This window comes from Lingula anatina, chromosome 10 (genome assembly GCF_051362555.1).
Source record: "Lingula anatina isolate TDL-2025a chromosome 10, LinAna3.0, whole genome shotgun sequence".
In the NCBI taxonomy this organism is placed as follows: Eukaryota; Metazoa; Brachiopoda; class Lingulata; order Lingulida; family Lingulidae; genus Lingula; species Lingula anatina.
Window position 1 is genome coordinate 5,017,494 of NC_141776.1, and position 18,831 is coordinate 5,036,324.

General features: G+C 38.3%; 1 protein-coding gene across 1 annotated transcript; it reads right to left on the bottom strand.

Annotated features, from left to right (window-relative positions):
• Window positions 1–686: 686 nt before the first annotated feature.
• LOC106167042 (NADPH oxidase 5) lies at window positions 687–17,466 on the bottom strand. Its single transcript, XM_013545716.3, has 13 exons — window positions 16,298–17,466; window positions 7,383–7,533; window positions 7,052–7,262; window positions 6,359–6,597; window positions 5,892–6,080; window positions 5,388–5,560; window positions 4,764–4,955; window positions 4,315–4,447; window positions 3,040–3,716; window positions 2,395–2,604; window positions 1,984–2,098; window positions 1,501–1,655; window positions 687–1,172 (listed from the first exon to the last, which is right to left on the bottom strand). The coding sequence occupies exons 1-13, from the start codon at window positions 16,451–16,453 to the stop codon at window positions 1,041–1,043; spliced, it is 2,733 nt and encodes a 910-aa protein (XP_013401170.2). The 5' UTR covers window positions 16,454–17,466; the 3' UTR covers window positions 687–1,040.
• Window positions 17,467–18,831: the final 1,365 nt, after the last annotated feature.

Here is an 18,831-nt window from a genome sequence, read left to right on the forward strand (position 1 = left end):
TTTCTTATCATATGTTTCTTCTCTTCTTTTCCACCTAGAGTTTTAAATCTCATCTGGTGAATATTCGCTCTCTGTCAGCATGTTATTGGAGAATTTCCCAGCTCCACATTATACTTGTAACTGGGGTGTTTTTTAATCCAGTGATTAGGCATGTTGCCAGTGTGAGATACAGAATCGGTCAAAAGGTACTGAATAAAATGTATGAAAGCAAGGCTGGCTGAAAAAATAGGATAAATATATAAGCAGACATTTGAATTGAATGGAAGAAAATACTGGCCATACAATCAACAAGAGTTTGAATAACACAGTTTGTAAATATAATTCATCAGCTGCTTTCCCAGTAAATGTATATACAAATGTGGGGTTTAAAAGAATTAAATATTGTGTTTTGTGGTCATATTAAAACAATCAACATGATTTCCCGCACGAAAATGCAGCAGTATCGAAGTAGCAAAGAAGCATTAACGCAGTAGTGGTGTGGAGCATATTTGCAGTAGAAATGCAGCATACCCTACTGCAATTCTACTTAAAAAATTACATAGGGTTGTACAGAGGAGGAGCATTAATGCAGTAGATTAGCAGCATGATAGAAGCATGTTTCAAATATGCTAATTAGCTCCCAATGCGAAGTAGATTTGAGGCATATTTGCAGTATGATTGCAGTAGTCTACTGCGCTGGAGCATCTACTGCGTTTTCGTGCGGGTTAAACCATCTAACATGCAAATGCCCATTTAAAATGGAACTTAAACTGTTATCTTGGTGGTATGAAAGCTATTAAAAATAAGTATATTAACATCAGTTTTTTTAAAGGAAGACATTGTTTGTAACAAAAACCGGATAAAATATATTAAAATTTAGATAAAAGTTTATAACTGGCATTCAACAATTGGTTGTGGAAGAACAGTATTTACAAAGCGTCAATGCACAGACTCATCTGTTTTTAAATATTTCCCACGCTCAACGAGAGGCGATTTCAACCATTGTTTTATCACACGTTTTGAACAGTGTGATTCATCGTATTGCAATGGGCAATAAAAATCTAAAAATTCTCCTTCCGGAAGTTGAAGCCGAATTGTCGACATTTGGCCCTCAGCGTTCCTGCCAGAGCTGGATTCCCACAGAAGAAGACGGTCACTTTCCCGTGCTTTGTTCTCTTTATCTCCGAGAAAACCTGGAGTCATGAAATAATGTTTTTATCAAATTATTCTCGATTTTATTCACGTAGGAGTGCATGTGTATGTTTGCATGCCAACCAATTACAAAGAATAGTGTGTAAAATATTTTACGTTATAATAGTGAATAAACAATATACTTCATAAAGACTTGCACTCCTGACAAGTATAATGACATACGGAGAGTAAATAAATATAAATGTGTTCAAAAACTCGAAGTTGCATAAATAACAGAGAGGGTGCTAAATGGGTTAACATTCCTTAATCAATGCTTATATTAGACGAAATATAAATACATGATACTATAGAATAAACCACGTGACATACCTGATCCCAGTCGGGTCTTCCCGCCTGTGTTCGTGTCCTCAGTCCCGTGATCTTGTCACGTGCTTCTTTGCTGTGCACGAGGTCCAGCGCCATTTGCAGAAGAACGCCCTTCAGGTCGTTTTTCTTTACAGCTGCTGTCAGATAAACATTCATGTCTGGAATAATACAAGAAATCTTCAAAGATATTACTATCATCCGTCGTCATTTATTTTTTTCCATTGATTTGTATATTATTTCATTTATATTCCACTAATCTCATTCATTTTAAAAGATTTGTCTTTATCTTGTTTTTATTTATTTATTTATTGAATTATTTTCAATTTTTGAAAAGAAAGAGACAGATTGTCATTTTGTATATGAAACCAATATGTTTGCTGTTGACTGAATCTTATCTGTAATCGGAGGGGTTGCCCGGACAACACTGGCTTTATTTATTCCCTCCTAAATAGATAAATAAACGAAAAAAAAAAGACAACAGTTTACCCAGGAAGTGTTCCAGCCCACTGCCCTCCTCTTGCTGTTCTATCTCTAACTGACTCATAAGACTGACGAACCACTCAAACGCTTTTTGATCTCGGGATATCCAGAAGAAATCAACCTGTTGTAATTGATAAATAAATAAATAATGTTATAAATGAATAAATAAATAAATAAACAATGACATGAAGAAACAAATAAATAAATACAATTATAATTAACAATGTGATGGATAAACAAACAAATTATATGATAAATATGACAAATAAGTAATATTTTACATAAATAATGTAATGAATAAACAAATAAATAAATAAAAGGATAAATAAACAAACAAATAAATGAATAAAATAACGTATATAAAAACATGCAACATTATTAAAACACGATTTTTAAAATTGATAATTATTAAGTCACCTTTTTGAGATTTTTCAAGGTAATCGGCCGTTTGTCGGTCCAGCCGTGGTTACACCTTGGGCACACGTGTCTGGCTATTTTGTAGCGCAGCATAATACTCTGCAGTATACTGGCGAACGGTGTCACCCCAATACCACTGGCTATCAGTACTGCGTGTTCAGCGGAGAAGATGTGAGCCGAGGGAGAACCGTAAGGGCCGTCAAGGTACACCTGAAAATCAGACATGAGGATCTGTATAGTATGGGATTCAACAGGTATGTTATTTCTTTAATTGTTGCGGCCTGTGTGCCAGCAATTGTGTGACTTTATTACCTAACGAAAGGTTAATTAAAAGACGTAGAAATGTTGGAGCGCAATGACTTTTATTCTTGCAGGAAAATAACTGAAAAAATTATTACCGTTGTAACAGAGAAATGAAAATAGTAAGGGGTGTGCATTTCATCCCATGGTGAAATAACCTGCACTCGAAATTTATATAACACTTTTGTTTATGCGAAACTATGAAAATTAATTCTCCAAAGCGGCTCTGCTTTGAACTTTACGACACGTATTTTCGGTCGTATGCTAAATAAATATTGATAAATATTTAACGTGTGTAAATGTCCTCAAACTGTCATGAAATAAACTCTTCGTAATAAAACTGACCTCTAGCGACTCCTCTTGCGGTGCCTCCTCGTTATCAGGCTCAACTTTGTACACAAACGGCGCGTTGGTCAAATGGCCAAAGTTCTGACCATGCGACTCTCGCCCCCATTTGGTCAAGCGGCGTTGCAAAACCGTCTTTCGCCTCTTAATCACATTTTCCTCGGCACCCAACCCCCCATCTTCTCCTGGAACCTGCAGCTTGTTTCTCTTGGCTGGCGTTGGCTTCAGTGACGGATCTTTTTTGCTCTCATCGACGTTTGGGATTTCAATGTTAACTTCGCTTTCGTCCGCTTGGAACGAAGTATTCTCGTAAGGGTGATCGTGTTTCGTATCATCACACTCCTCATAAACGTCTTCATCGCTCTGACACACGTCCTCGCCCTCCGTTGGTACCTGTAAGCTGTTCCGTTTCTCCTCTTCGTCTGCTTCAAGAATATCTGAAAACCTGTTGAGGAGCTTTTGGCCATTGGCCTTCCCGTTGGGAGAACGACCGGAATTGTCCTCTGCCTGGTGCAGGAGACTCGGCGTGATGATTGACAGCCTACGCCCCGCCCTCCCCTTCATGCTCTTGCCCTTGGAGGACAGCGCTCGGCTCCAACGTTTCCGCTTCTCGTCGAAGAAGTCGTAAAGCTTGTTGGTCCATTGCCCCACGCCGCGAATGTGCAGCCATATGTATTCTGAGAGAACAGATGGATATTATGAATGATTATGAATAATGATAATAAATTTTATTATTATAGTGTATCTAAAAGTAATATTAAAATATAATATTAAAATATATAGATAATGAATAAGAGAAAATGTGTAAACATTATTTTTGACTTCAAAATTCATTTTGTATTAACATCTGTAAAGTTCTGTACCTGTGCCTATTTCAGATTGGCCTGAACTGTTGCATGCGCTTTAGCTTTTCGATCTTTATAATGTTTTAATTCAGTATAATTTTGAGGTAACTGTTTATAGGTCAAGACGACCAGACTACAACAAATTTTCAGCTGACCGCATGGTGACATCAAATAGCGCATTTTGAACTATTTCCGGCGATGGTTTGAATTTTCTGAACACAATCCAAGAAGGGTACACACAAGCAATTCTGTACTTAAAGGTTTATTTGTGGAAAACATTTTCAGCCCAAATATTTTCAGACAAACCAAATTTAGACAATTATTTTGCCATCCGTTCCTGTTTGGGCACGCGCCAATTCCAACAAATGAATCTCTCATTTTTTCTCGAGCCACGGAATCGGCCGAGAGTTTCCGAAAGTTAACGACCTACCAGATTGTTCTGGCGCACTGCTAATGGTGAAAGGATGCCATTCAAACTTGGCAATCTTCGGTATATTGATAAAGAGATAGTCTCCAGGTCCGTAGTCGAAGTTAGAAGGTCGGTTGATTACTAAATGTGTAACCTGCAAAAAAAAGATAAATAGGAAAAAATGAAACGGTTAATTCACCGGAATTGCGTTTAGGAAGGGAGGGGGCAATAATTATGTGCTCGTGGAAGAATACGTTCGCATGTGCGTGCACGTGCAAGAATACTTTCGCATTTTGCAACTTTCGTATTTTGCACCCTCTACCAGGCAGATATTATAGGCAAATTTTCAAAGGCAGAGAATCAACCCCCCCCCCCCCCCCCCCCAACAACACAATCAATAAATATATAAATGCTCAAGAAGTTGTCAAGATTGTTCTATGTTTACTGATGGTGATCTACCGGATACTTACCCTTGATGCCAGAAGCACTCCTTCCTTCACGTGCGTCTGTCCCTGGTAAAGTCTCTTTAGCCACCTGGAGCTGTAAATCTTCTCGCAGATGAAAATGGTGCACGGGGCGATGAACCACATCCAGAAACGAGAGCCATGAAGGAAAACTAATAACAGCCATGGTGCGTAGAGGAAATGAGTGAAAAAGAAGACCTAAAAACCATATGATAAAATTTTAATATTATTTCACCGTTGCCAAATTGTGTGGACACGTTTACTGATGTACACTGTATGTTCAACATTTGATAAAATATGGGAGATACATTTCTTTTATTTTTTTAATTAAAATTACCATATTGTGATTGAGGTTTAATAATAATACCATAACATTTTGGCCTAAAATACAATTGTACCTGAATAATTAATAAAAAGAGACTTCGATTTAAACATTTTATCTATATTGAATCTTAATTACCCTGAGTGTCAGAGCAACGTAAAAGCTAGCTTGCTAAATATACCTTGTGGTGGAGTCGCTTTTACTACCTGGTATTGCTACTATGGGTTATATATGAAATCAAGATCGAGCTGGCAATACCGGAATCTAGAACCTAGGGTAATCTTAATAAACATAATGTTAAAAAATACCTCAAAATGTCCCGAACGTCGAACACAAGGAAGCGCACCAATCACAAGTACGATAAGAATTATCACCAATAGCCAGCCAGTGATACTCGCGGATTGACCAACCCAACCAATCCCTGCCGCTGTTGTAAAAAGAGCTTCGGCAAGAGTGATGTTCAACGATGGCGAGATCATAGCTGAAAAAATCCATTTGAAATGCACATTGAATGCACGGAGCCATATCATGATTGGTGTAAAGATGTGTGTACTAGACACTTTCGGAAACAACCGAATAACATCGAGCATTGGAAATTACTGTAAACTATAATAGCTGTTTGTCCCCTTATCTAACAATTTTGAAAAACACATAGAGGCAAGTTGGTTTAAAACAGTTTATCTTTCCATTTGTACAAAAAATCTAGATGATTGTCGGTATGTCGGAGTTAACTGTTAGTAGAAAACAAAGTTGAAAAAAAATCAACATTTGGGGAAGAAACAAGCATTTCTTTGTAATAGGAATACACTTACCGAAATTCCCAATATGGGCAAACGTATGTATCGTACTCAATATGACGATAACCACCGCCACATATTTGTGATATTTTATATGTTTATCTATGGGCAACCAGTTTCCAATCCACGTGGCCCTCAGTAAGGTCAAGGTCACTCGAAGCATCAAAGCCACAACGAGCGAACAATTGAAGTTCAGTGCCTGTCCTGAAATTGCAAGCAAGATATCAAGAAATAAGAAAAATGGTTAATTTTGCATCGTCTTTATTGATTTGTGTGAGTTACATTCTCTCTCTTTCTCTCAAATTTATTATCCTAGAAATAACTCCAAATTAATTAATTCGTTTATCATTTGATTTATTCTTTTACCCTGTATCCATTTATTCAATTATCTACAATTAATCAATTGCGTACCGTAAATGATAAAGACATCGTTTCTATAACGAATGAATAATTACAAATATTAATTGATTAATCAAGCTTACCACAAGCACGTGCCACAATATCAAACCCTGTCACGGGTCCCTGGTTCACGTCAAAGAAGTAATACTCCAGAGACCGGTGTGTCAGTATGACGATATTGATGATAAAGTACAAGGTGACGAAGATGATGTCCGGAATGCGGTTCTGAGCGTATTCACGGTCAAACTGTGGACAACAGGGACAAGGAGGCTGGACATCTGGGACGAAGTCTGAGGAGTCGGACTGCAGCCAGCTGACTGAACTGAGTACAGAAAATAGAAGAAAAGTGTAAAGCTGAGGGAAATGTTCAATTGAATGGTTTTAGATAAGCGAGATTTCACGGGATTATTTATTTATTTATTTTTGGGGGCGGAGTCAAAAATAAACAAAATAATCCTCAGGTATTTTCTTCTGGTTGTTTTCTCATAAGCTCTGCAGAATTATAGTCGCACATAGTACGTATTCACCGTGTTTTGACCGTGTCTAGCGCACGGGGTTTCGTGTAGATGAATCTTACGCAACAACTAAGCTTTTACCGGTATGTTGTCAAATAAATAAATAAATAAATAAACAAACAAACAAATGAATAAAATAAATCAAGAAGAAAAAACGTCTCGCTTAATGTAAAATAGGGCCTTAGGCCTAATTGTAATCCAGGCAAGAGACACGTGTTGGTCTTTAGTCACAACTACTGATATTTCGTCTTAAAGCCTCACCTGACAGTCAAATTTTCAATGACTCCCGGATACGACTTCAGTACATTAGAAAGCTCTTCGAAGTTGATTCGACCGTCCAAATCCTTGTCTGCTTCGTCTATGATTGAGACGACTAAGTCGTCTATAGTCTCCTCTGAGATAGTTAGTCGACTTTCTTTGACACAGGACTTTATCACGTTCCTTACAGCGCTAAAGTCCAGATACCCCAAATCTGAAAAATATATTATATTATATTATATGATATTATAGTTGTAAACGTATGTCCGGCTGTGATGATCGGTAATAAGATTTGTCGGCCGAAATTACCTCGAAGCACGCCCGAAGTATTTACCTTGTACATCGTATGCCTGGAACAGTAGTTTCAGTTTCTCCTCATAGGTGCCGTGGTGAAACAAAGACAAGCCCACCACCCACTCGTGGACATTTAGCCCCCCGGTTTTATCTTTGTCTAATATATGGAACAGGCGGGCAGCAAAGAAGTCCTGAAATGATAAAGGAAGAAAATACACATATTTTAACTCTTTCCTTATATATTTTTTTTAAAAATCTCGCCCTTCGTTTTCCGGTGAGGACCACAACCAATCTCGACTCCCCCTCCCCTCCCCCTCCCCACATCCCAGCGGTGCAAGTAACGGATATGTATGTTTGACTCTACTTTATTTGTCTGTGACATTGTTTAATGTTGAAAAAAAAAAAAATGAAATAATCTGTACTCCTTAACTCCCTGCATCCTATGCTTACGTCTCTCTGATCATGAATTAAAATTGAAGATTTAACTTTTTGCTCATTTACTAGTTTATTTTTTATACAGTGACAGTTATCGTGTGATTTTACTCTATATAAGAAATTGAAATAAAAATATTGTAAAAAAAAGTATCATTATACATTATACAATTCTGCCTTCATTTTTCTTTTTTTTTTTTTTTTTAGTTTTTAAAAATAAATCACAATGACACAACAAACAAAAAATCCTTCCCTGAGGTAAAAATTGCCCAATGTTACACAGAAATCGAGACCGACAGAGGAAAAACTCAAAACCACACTACTTCAGCTGCCATCATATCAGCCAAGGCAACATGCCAGAAGAAAAGAAAATTGGCAGCATTATTGCCTAGGTTAAGCCAAATCCGTGTACGACGTCAACCAACAAACTGGCATATATATGTACATATTTCGTATAAATAAATGAATATTACAAAATTATAAGCTTGTCGAATGTAATAGGAAGGCAATAATGCAGTACAGATTACTTCGAATTAATCTCTTGTTTGAAAAGTATTATCTTTACGACATACACTTATTTTAATAAACTTATTTTCATTTAAAACTTTCAGATTCCCGTCTTTCGGCTTCTTGGTAATACATGTGCATGTTGTGATGTCATCAAATTTTCATGATTTAAAAAAAATGCAAACTGCAAACATCTGATTTCCTTGTGGTGAATATACAACGCGGATTTAGATTAATCGAAGCTACAGCGTTGCCAAACCGTTAACTTCGACAGCCAAATTTTTCGGAGGGGAAGGGATGCGTGACAGAGAACAATGACTTTGCTTACCACTTAATAAAAGAAATGTAGTTTATGACTTCCTTTTTAAATGCGAATGTATATTAAACTGATAATTGTCTGACACTGCGTAATCACTTGGTTATTACTTTTCTTAAAAACAGCCATAATGTTTGTTAAAACTGTAAGCATCTTACTTCCTTTTTAAGGAAATTTGACGCGTCAATTTAGATTGCACGAACAGGGTCTGTTCCTTAAAGTGTTGTTTGTCTCGAGCTTTTTTCTTACTGGGTTTGAGTTTCTCAAGTGGCAGCATCCTTTCATTTCTCACATCTCGTGTGGTCTAGCAGTGAATACAGCCAATATAGATCACGAATTAAGGCGACTCCTTTTTTGCCTAGGGACCTGTTTCTTTTCTACTTTCTCCTCTATTTTATTGGCCGACGGCGTTAATATTGCATTTCCTTTGTACGTTGAAGTCTTATCTCTCCTTCTTACAAGACCCGATATATTCCAGATATTCTTTTCACACATGCCTTGTGGGACCTTATTTTGTCCGTATTGTTGTTTGTACATACATTCTTCACACCCGTGCACTGTGTTCAATTTACCCTGGAGAAAATGTGCGTTCATTTCACTCGTGAATAAGCTTATTTTGTCAATATTATTTTCGGTCACGATTTTTCTTTAAGATATTAATCAGTGCTGTCAAATCACTTTCACCAATGACTTGGGGTGTCGCTTCATCAATACCCTTCTTCAACACTGAACAATCACCAGGTGGCAATAAAGTCGAAGCAAACATCATTCTAAAGAAATTTGGCCTTGGGGGCCGAAATGATTCCCATGAACTTGATCTTGTAATCTTTTTTTTGTGCTTGTCCCATTGATACTTATAATGGCTTAAGATTTTATTAAATTCTATGGCAAACATCCCACCGTATCTTTATTGGTGCGTCTAATGCAAGCGGCGAATGGCATCAAGTTGAAAACATGGACAATTTGACAAAGGGCACATAAAGGTGTTACATAAAGGTGAAAATCATTTAGAAAATTACTATTGTAGTTTTGTCGATTCATCAATATTTATTGGTTTACAAATTGTCCATAATTTCGCAGAATTGTTAAAAATCGGTGGGAATAACGCTGTTAAACCCATGATGTTTTTCCCAAAGCTATCTAAGAGTACGCACGATCCTTCCTATTGAATCAAACGATCGTACGAATTGCAGTCAAGCCTGAAACATGTGCGTGTATTCACGTGTTCACATGCACACGCTTGTACGCAAAGGCACACGCGTGTGCATTGATCAACAATTGCTACATGTACATTTAAGAGTGAGCATAAACATTTTCTTCGTTGCAAAATTCACATTCAGTCATTTAATTCTGAGCGAAATTTATGTGGAAAGTCTTCACTATTTGAACATGTTTAGTAATAAAACACAAACCCCTTATCGTTTCAGTTGATACTTAATATTGACATCATGGGCCGTGCAAATAACGGACCGGCCGAAGAACAGTCCACTCTTTGTATTAAAACAATGGCTACTTCATATAGGACAATACGATAAATAAATCATGCTATATAAGTCAAGACGGGCTGTGACCCCTCCGCCTGTTTATATTGCATTAGAGAACACCAGGTCATCTACCGGTATCATATACTAAAATGTAGGCCTAATGAATCTCTCCCCACAATGGTTACGGCTTGCTCATGTTTTTATTTGTAACATACCGTATTTCATGGCATGACAAAAAAAAATAAATATAAAAAAAAATAATCGACTGGTTTTCTCTTTATAACGTATATGTATCTTTTTAATGTAATGGCGCCTAGCCTAAATATGTTACTCTTCATGGTGCATTTTATTTCAATTTGTTATTTTTAAAATATTTATTTATTTATTTATTTACGTATCTACAGTGTGTCTATCTATCTGTCTCCCAGTATCTGTCAGTATGTCTTTATTACAATAATTTTCATTCATCATTCATACTATTTTCCGTAGGGGGTAATTGGATAACCGCCATGTCCCCACATAATATATCACAGTAATTATTTTGACAGCCGTGTTACAAAATGAACAAGACCCCGACTACCGCCTGTCAGGGCTATTGGACGGATCCACACCGGCCAATACAAGGTGGGAAATAGTCGGAAAAATATTGGGCGAATTCGTTTTATTCGTCTTCTAAACCAAACTGAGCAGGCAGTGATTCAGTTTGACTGAGAATGCATGGGGTTTTACGTGTGTGTGTGTGTGTGTGTGTGTGAGAGAGAGAGAGAGAGAGAGAGAGAGAGAGAGAGAAAGAGAGAGATTGAGAGATAGACAGTCCAAAAGAAACAAAGAAAGTATAACGACACCAGCTAACCCTATCCCCCATCTTAATTAGTCCCGTGTAAACGTGATGCGTGAGTGAAGCGAAGACGGACCGGACGTTTGCAGTTTATTTTCTCATTAGGGCAAAGGTGTGATAGCGTGGTCAGTTAAAACTGAATTCCTTAGATAATATCGGTGATGTCACCCAAATCTGCTTGCTCATAAACTAGAACTTGACCCAAAATCATTTTGTCAATCTCTTCGAGTTACTGTACCTGTCACTGACGGAGTTTTTTTTTCCCCCTTAAACTCAAAGACAAAAGTTCTACCTACCAATCTTGATCTCTCAACTTTCGAACAACTTCCGTAAATGACAGTTCATAATGAGCCTGAATGGAAAATGCGTTACAGTCATGACCATTACATAAGTTAACTGACCCTTATCATTTTATATCTTTCTTTCCTCGTATCTTCCTGGGCTAATGCTGACTCAGACGTACTTGGGTGGTAATGATTAATTGCATATAAGAAAGAAATTAACGTGTCACCTATTTCTTGAGTCAGAGCTACATGTGCAGTGAAGGCGCCAGGTGCACAACTTAGACTTTCAAAATTAAAGAAAGAAGAAAAGAAAGATATTGAAGGCGATTTTTTCAACATTTAGCTATTTCCCCCTCTATTTTCTCCGTTTTACTCAAACTGCAAACTTGATGTTAAGACAGGTGTTTCAATAGGTATGTCCGATGAATAACAAAAAAAGAAATAATACAAATATCGCATACTCGTTGGTCGCCAGGCATGCCTATTATGATATGTCAGGTGTAGTAAGTTGGGGGGGGGGGGGCGTACACGTGCTCGTGCTCGGCTGATCACATCATGTGAAATAGGCATCACAAGAGATTTGAATTTCCTCAGTGTTTTCAAAGTAAAGGCGTTTTGTAGTTTTCCATTAAACCATCACTCACACAAGGGCACGCACTTATGCTCGCACGCACGTTGTTCTTCCCCCTCTCCCCCTCTCTCTCATTACAAACACACATAAACACACGCTCACACGCAAGCACGTACACACACACACGCACCCTGGGTATCCAAGATTACTCGTCCCTTCCAGGGACACACCAATAATAAAGACAAGTGTTCACTAAACCGTGAACCTCCGGGTGCAGGTCACTGTGACCTCGGACACCCTGAAGGACTGTCCGATGTGCACGGCCCACTAGAGGATAAACTTTATTATCTACACCTCTTAATATTTTTGAAAGGAAACCCTGGTACCATGTGTCGCTTATACAAGTGTGGGAATTGAATACTTTTGAAACCATCACGTTATTAGAGAAAGCGAGAGATTACAGCAAATATTATGTGCTGAATCGGTCTTTGTCATTAGGCCGAAAGCTGTAAAATGTACCTTGGTTATAAGGCATCGGGATTAACAGACACAAAGAAGATAAAGCGTGTACTAATCCGCCCCCTCTTACATACTCTAAAATAGCTATGAGATGTGGGTGTGTTCTGTCCTAAAATGTGCATATATCACAAAAAGGGACGAGCTATGAGTCACCAAACTTTGGTTGATCCTAGGGACGAGATGGAAGGCAAATATAAATGCATTAATAAAGATTTTTACGAAGGACAGCAAAACTGGGACAAGCCCAATTGAAGGCATCTCGGCTTCTCTAACCACAGAATAATAAATCTGATTACGTTGTAATCATGAAAGATGTGATTCGTACATGTTAGATCTCAAGGATATTAGAAGTGTACACCTTAATAAAGAAGCAAATAGCAATTGCAGAAAATATCAAAACTGAAAGTCATCCGTCTCGTCTTTTTACAGAATATAAACAGCCACATTAAAATCTCTAAATGACTCACGTCAAATTTATTCAAAAGTGCATTAAGTCTTTTTATAGTTCTTAAAGTCCAAAAGTGCTTTAACGAATTAATAGTAATTAAAAACAAATCTTGTAAATGAAATAAAAATCATGATTCGTGTATTGATGGTTGGTTGGCCAACCTTGAACATCTTCCAGTAGGATGTCCGCCGCATGTTTCCTTGTAATAGAGATGTATTTGACACTAATTGTGGGCATTATGGTCATTTTTGGGGTCAAGCGCCAGGAAATTGCGTCTTTTAGGAGAACACTTCACTTGTTTCGATATAGCGAAAAAAGAGATCGATTCTAACGAAATAACTTATCCTTGTTTTCCTTTAACAAGCCCCGGCGGGGGACAGCCAGACTGTGTAAACGCGCTCTGATCCATGGGGCAAAAACGCGTACTGTAATTATGACATTGCGTGAACATTCCAATTCAATATAATGACGCCAGGTTCCGACAAAATTATATCAAACGAACAAAAGGCAGACGATTTCAACGTGAAGACAGTTGGACGTCACTGGACTTCTTATTTGTTTCCTCCATTGTAAGAATAAAACGCGACATTTTCCGAATTTGAGCAGCGAAATTGAAGGGATTCGTGTGCGCGTCGCAGAACGATGAATACTTTTAAAGGAACTGGTGCGTAAATATTTTTCTTGACGTCTGTTCTTTAGGTCTTTGCTTACCTGAGGATTAAGTTATTGGGCGATTTTTGTACAGCCTCTTACAAGATGTGTTGTGTAACCTCATTTTGTAATATCTGTCGTGTGATCTGCCTTGTTGTGATGAACGCCCGCTGCAGACGTACAGGTTTATTATTATCATTATTATCATTATTATTATTATTATTGTTTTAAATTGCCCAAAAGTTATCCATTGGGGAATTCAAGATTTTCCTCAGGACTGCCTGCAGCACTCTAAAATAAAGCAAGAGTAAGTTCTTGTCAATTAAAAAAAATGTTATCCGACTTCCCGAATGCAATCGACACCAATATAGGCATTTTTGAGTGCATCGCCTGCCGTTTCGCCTGCCTACTACAACAATAGAGGCGAAATTTCACGCACTGAGCCCACCGCCTCAGTTGCAATCCGACGATGGCAAATACACTCTCAATCCTACACAGAGCTCATATATAGGACAAGTATTATTAAGTTATTTACATGGGTTTACCTAACAATGAAACTTGAATCAATACGAGTGAAAGGCGTGTACCGGGTTTAAGTATTTGAGTTTACATTGTTACTGGGCGTATTAAAAGTGCACTGTACCCCAGAGCTTCTAACCCGGTATAACCCCGCGCTATTTCTTTGAGTAAAACGAGCTGCCTCAAATTTAAGCGCTGGGTTATAGAGTGGTACAGGTAGTAGGCGTTGACAAAAAGTGTTCGGAAAAGAACGCTTCCTACCCCCATTGCGTAGGTTGGCGTCCTTTGATTGACTGATTTTCGATCGATTAAACCTAAAAAGGCAGGAAGAACGTTGTCGTGACTGTCCCCTAACTCTCCCAAGGTCATCTCTTTTTGTCAACATCAACGAATTTTTCCCTGTAGTATTTTGCGTATGGGCAAGTGGGACATTTTTATGCATTTCCCATAATTCTACGTATTTATTAGTTGCTTTCATACGTGTTCACTGATATACTCATGCATTCGTCCGTCCTTTCGTCCATCCATCTATTCATGCAAACTGGTACATACATTTCCACTAATTCGTGTATCCATACAATACACCTATCAACCTATGCATTTTCTGTTGTTGTTATGCTGGACACAAACATGCTACATTAACATGCATGCTATGACAGAGGGCCCTGGAAAACCCGAATATAACAGCCGTGGGCGAAGACCCAAGGCATCGTCATGATGATAGTGCAGAATTTTACTCGAATTTACTTTTTGCAACTTTTTGTGCACACACTATCACCATAATCATCAATCTGACAATTCTTTATTCCCAATCGTATTTAATCGTGCAGGTAGGTGGGGGGTGGGGGGGGGGGTGGGGGGGGGGGTGGGGGGGGGGGGGGGGTTAAGGGGCTTCGAACGAACCTCCCTTCTCCCTTTTGCCAGGAAAGGGTCCGCTCTGGGCAAAAATTGATCTAGGTTCAGGAAGGATTTTTGTGAAAAGCCTACCCCCCTTTCCCTTTGAAATGACGGCTGCGGGCCTGAAATGTAACAGTACATGTCTGATCTATTATTAACTATCAATCCCCCAAACTTTCACAAGGCATTCTCTTCTAACAAAGCGGTACTGTTATTGTCTTTCCCTCTGACCGTAGCTCCGTACTGGTTACACTGCCCAGTCTGCGTACTCGTGGGGAATGTTAATGTAGGCCCGTCTCAATATGTCCTGCAGGTCTAATAAGTATTACATAGCACGCCCTGTTAAAACACAAACTATCACGATCTTGGGCCGCGTCTACAATCTCGTTTGCAAGAATTACGCCATCCCTTTTTTGTTTTTATGTTGTGTAGTAAAGTTAACCCTTACTTGGACTACTTCAAACTACCTCATGGGTTCTTGGTTCTCAAAATGCTCATTAACTTACATGGGTCACCGGACGTGGTCGAGTTTGGATCGTATCGACGTCGAGCCATTTTGGTTACTGTGTAAACGGTCATTTCAGCTCATCTCATCCGTATCTGAGACAACTGAATCAAGATCGCTATCAATACAGGTGACGAATTTGGTGTCGTTATAACTAGTAGTTTACTGCGGTTGCTTCCGGGCACTATGTGCCACTTTTTCCCCCATTTCAAATAACTGATCTTTCCCCTTTTAATTGCATTTATCAAATATTTGACCATTTCTTCTGCTAAAGCGTGACATGTCTAGTGCATGCTATACGTATATATGTCATAATTGTGTTATATTGCTATAAGGCCTAAGAAAAAATGTGCTAGATTCAATAATGATTGATTGATTGATTGACTGATATGAAGAATCGTCTTTTTATTATTATGCATCATATATAAACGTAAACGAGCCTCGACCATACTGTACATAATGGCTGTGCTAAGTTTAGACAGGATTTCCAATCAAATCTCGCCAATTGTGCCATATAAAATGATATTAGTTCTCAAGAAAGTTGGTCTAACCATGGAAGTACATGATATACTTCCATGCTGTTAATGACCCCTGGTATAGCTACTTAAACCGTCTTCACGCCCCCCTCCCAATTTTACTCCCCTCTTATCCTATATAGTATTTAATGGAGGGCCACCATATTGAGTGACAACATAAAGGGACCACGGATCGTCGTCTACATTTAAGTGACTTATTAATACATTTATAAACTCTGTCCTGCACTGCACCCTACCTTCCCCAACCACCCCTTCCTCCGAGTATAATTGAAGATCAATATATATTGATCACATATTGAATGGATAACACAATCTGGCCGTATGGATCGTCAGATATAGTACTAGTAGCATTAAATCAAACTGGGCCGAAAGACCCATTGTTGTGCTGCAGCCCCACCTGACAGTTGTTATACGACTTTTTCAACATCACCCCACAGTTCAAACTCACCTCCTTCAGTGCAAGCGCCTTCTTGAATCCCTCAAGTGTCACCTCCCCATCTTTGTCAGCCACTAAATCGAACTGTTTCTGTACGTTGATGATCCAGCGACTACTGCTGGCGCTCATGCTGTTAGGTCGGGACCCTGGTGTGTTTGACTGTGACATGACTACTGCAGCAAGTTTTTAACTTTCGAGATAGGGTGACAAATTATATTACTGTGACAATAGTGCGTGTGGAATTTTTCAAGCCTCGTAAGTCACTTCCACTTGCTTTAATAAAAGTATACGTCTTGGTGTGATTTATATAGAGTAGCAGCGTTAGTCTTTACTGAAATTTGTTGGTTCAACTTTACGTCGGGTTGTTGTTATTATTAGCCAAGCTAGTGAGCGGACGCTTATTGCATGCGGCAAAGACTACTGTTTGAGTGCGTTCCAAGTTCCTGTGCGTTTTATCTTTTCCCGACAGGTCCGTGTAGTGAAAAAGCTGCGGTTTACTAAAAACTCCGCCGTGTGCGCGTCTTGAGCGATGTTAACGCAGTGACTGTCAACACTAACAACACGACGCACTTTTGATTATCCTAGTGAAAGGCGCTGACTCACTGGGGCGAACGTAATTTTGGAATGGGGAGGAGTTATTGTGTTTTCCAAGCGCAACTCCTGATCATAATAATGTTCTGATATTTCTAGAGAAGTCAACGCTGGGTGCCTTTGCCTTAACCGAACTCCGACGGTTAGCAAGTGAAATTAAGTGTATAATGTTCTGACTGTTGAGTATTCGGGAATTTGCTCAACGTTACAACTCAGAAAAGATGTATTTCTGCCACAGTGACATATATCTCTCTAAAAGATTGGACTGAAAAGGTTTCCACATGAATAGACCTAACCCAATTTCCTCTCAAAGCGTTTTATCCGTCTTGAACAGCTATCACCACTCGTAGATTCTATATAAGGCAGAGATGAGCGCGAACATTTTCGTCAGTGGCACAAACGATCCTTTTCGAGTATGCTTTAAATAGCTGAAAATCTCCTAAGCGCTTGTGCTCAAGCAAATGACACAATACGCAAATTACAATACCTGGTCCTATATACCTTGTACAACCTAGACTGGTTTCCGAATTTTTTTCACTCATTTACTTAAGGCGCAGCTCCGTCAACCTCATCTTCCCTTTGCCCCTGTTATTAGGGGTATAATCTCTTATTCATTTCTTGACGTTATTACTTCCGAGGGGGTAAAATTACAAAGCGCCCTCTACGTCACGATACACCTGACACCCCGGAGGAGGGTTTCCACAAGATGGCTAAAAAACCGAAAATAGGTCCGAAAGTTTAAATCGATCGTTGCAGTCTACTTTGACCTTACGTTAAATCAGTATCATTTACAAAAAAAAAAAAAAAAAAAAAAAAAAAAAAAAAAAAAAAAAAAAAGAAAGAAAGAAAATGAAGAAATCTTAAAGAAATGTCCTTATGATACTGCTGATATAACTTTCAATTTTTTCACATGCATAGTTGACACTTTTATATGTATATTTACGTCAACAATTGGACATTTAAACCCGATTAAAGTCAACCAAAATTAATGTCTCTTCTTGTAAAATAAACAATTTTATACCAGGGGATGTGCTGATCAAGGTACTTAATCCTGAGTTAAGCCCGTGTTAAGCCAACTCGAGTTTCTTCAATAGTTTAAAATTAAAACAATGTGCGTGACGTGTGTTTGCGCTTATTGTGAGTTCTTAGTGAATCGTGATAGTTGTTAACAATAAAACATTTGAAGATGTGCTGACTCATTGGTAAAGTCGGGTTTTTAAAGGTTAAAATAACATCGCCTGGTCCTAGTGCCTAGGAGGCCCTTGACTGCATCACGATCGGCATGCCTCCGCCCTTGTGAGTAGAAATGCTCAACTTTAAATTTTGAATTAATATTATGCATGCCTTTAAGTCCTCCTCTTTCTTCTTCTTATCATCATCACCATTATTTTTTCACTTTTTCTTCTTGCTATTATTATTATTATTATTATTATTATTATTATTATTATTATTATTATTATTATTATTATTATAAGTATTAGTGGTAGTCGTATCGTTGTACAACTGTGCCATTAGAAACTACATGTATATGTGCCATAAATTCATGTACACTGAAAAAGTTCACGACGAACTTATTAAGGTTTATACTGTTGACTTATCCTTCACTTAACACCCTTTTTGCGCCGGTTTCCATTTCGAAAAAACTCTAATCCAGTGCTGAATAAACAGCGAATTTTACTTGAGAAGCACGTTCCACTAAAAAGATGTGCTCCTTCTTAATTGATCGGGAATGCCTTTTTTTTAGTAAGCTCGTTTTCTAAGTGGCATATTCACTTCCAACAGCACCAAACCAAGCCCATTACTGTCTCTTACTTCAGCGGGTGGTCTAATTGTTTCATGCCCACATCTATTTAGTTTACTTCCGACAGTTTAATGACGTACAGAGCTGGAATATTATTTTCCATCAATGTAACACAAAACCATCTTCATACTTAACAAGTTAGTTCGTCTTCTTC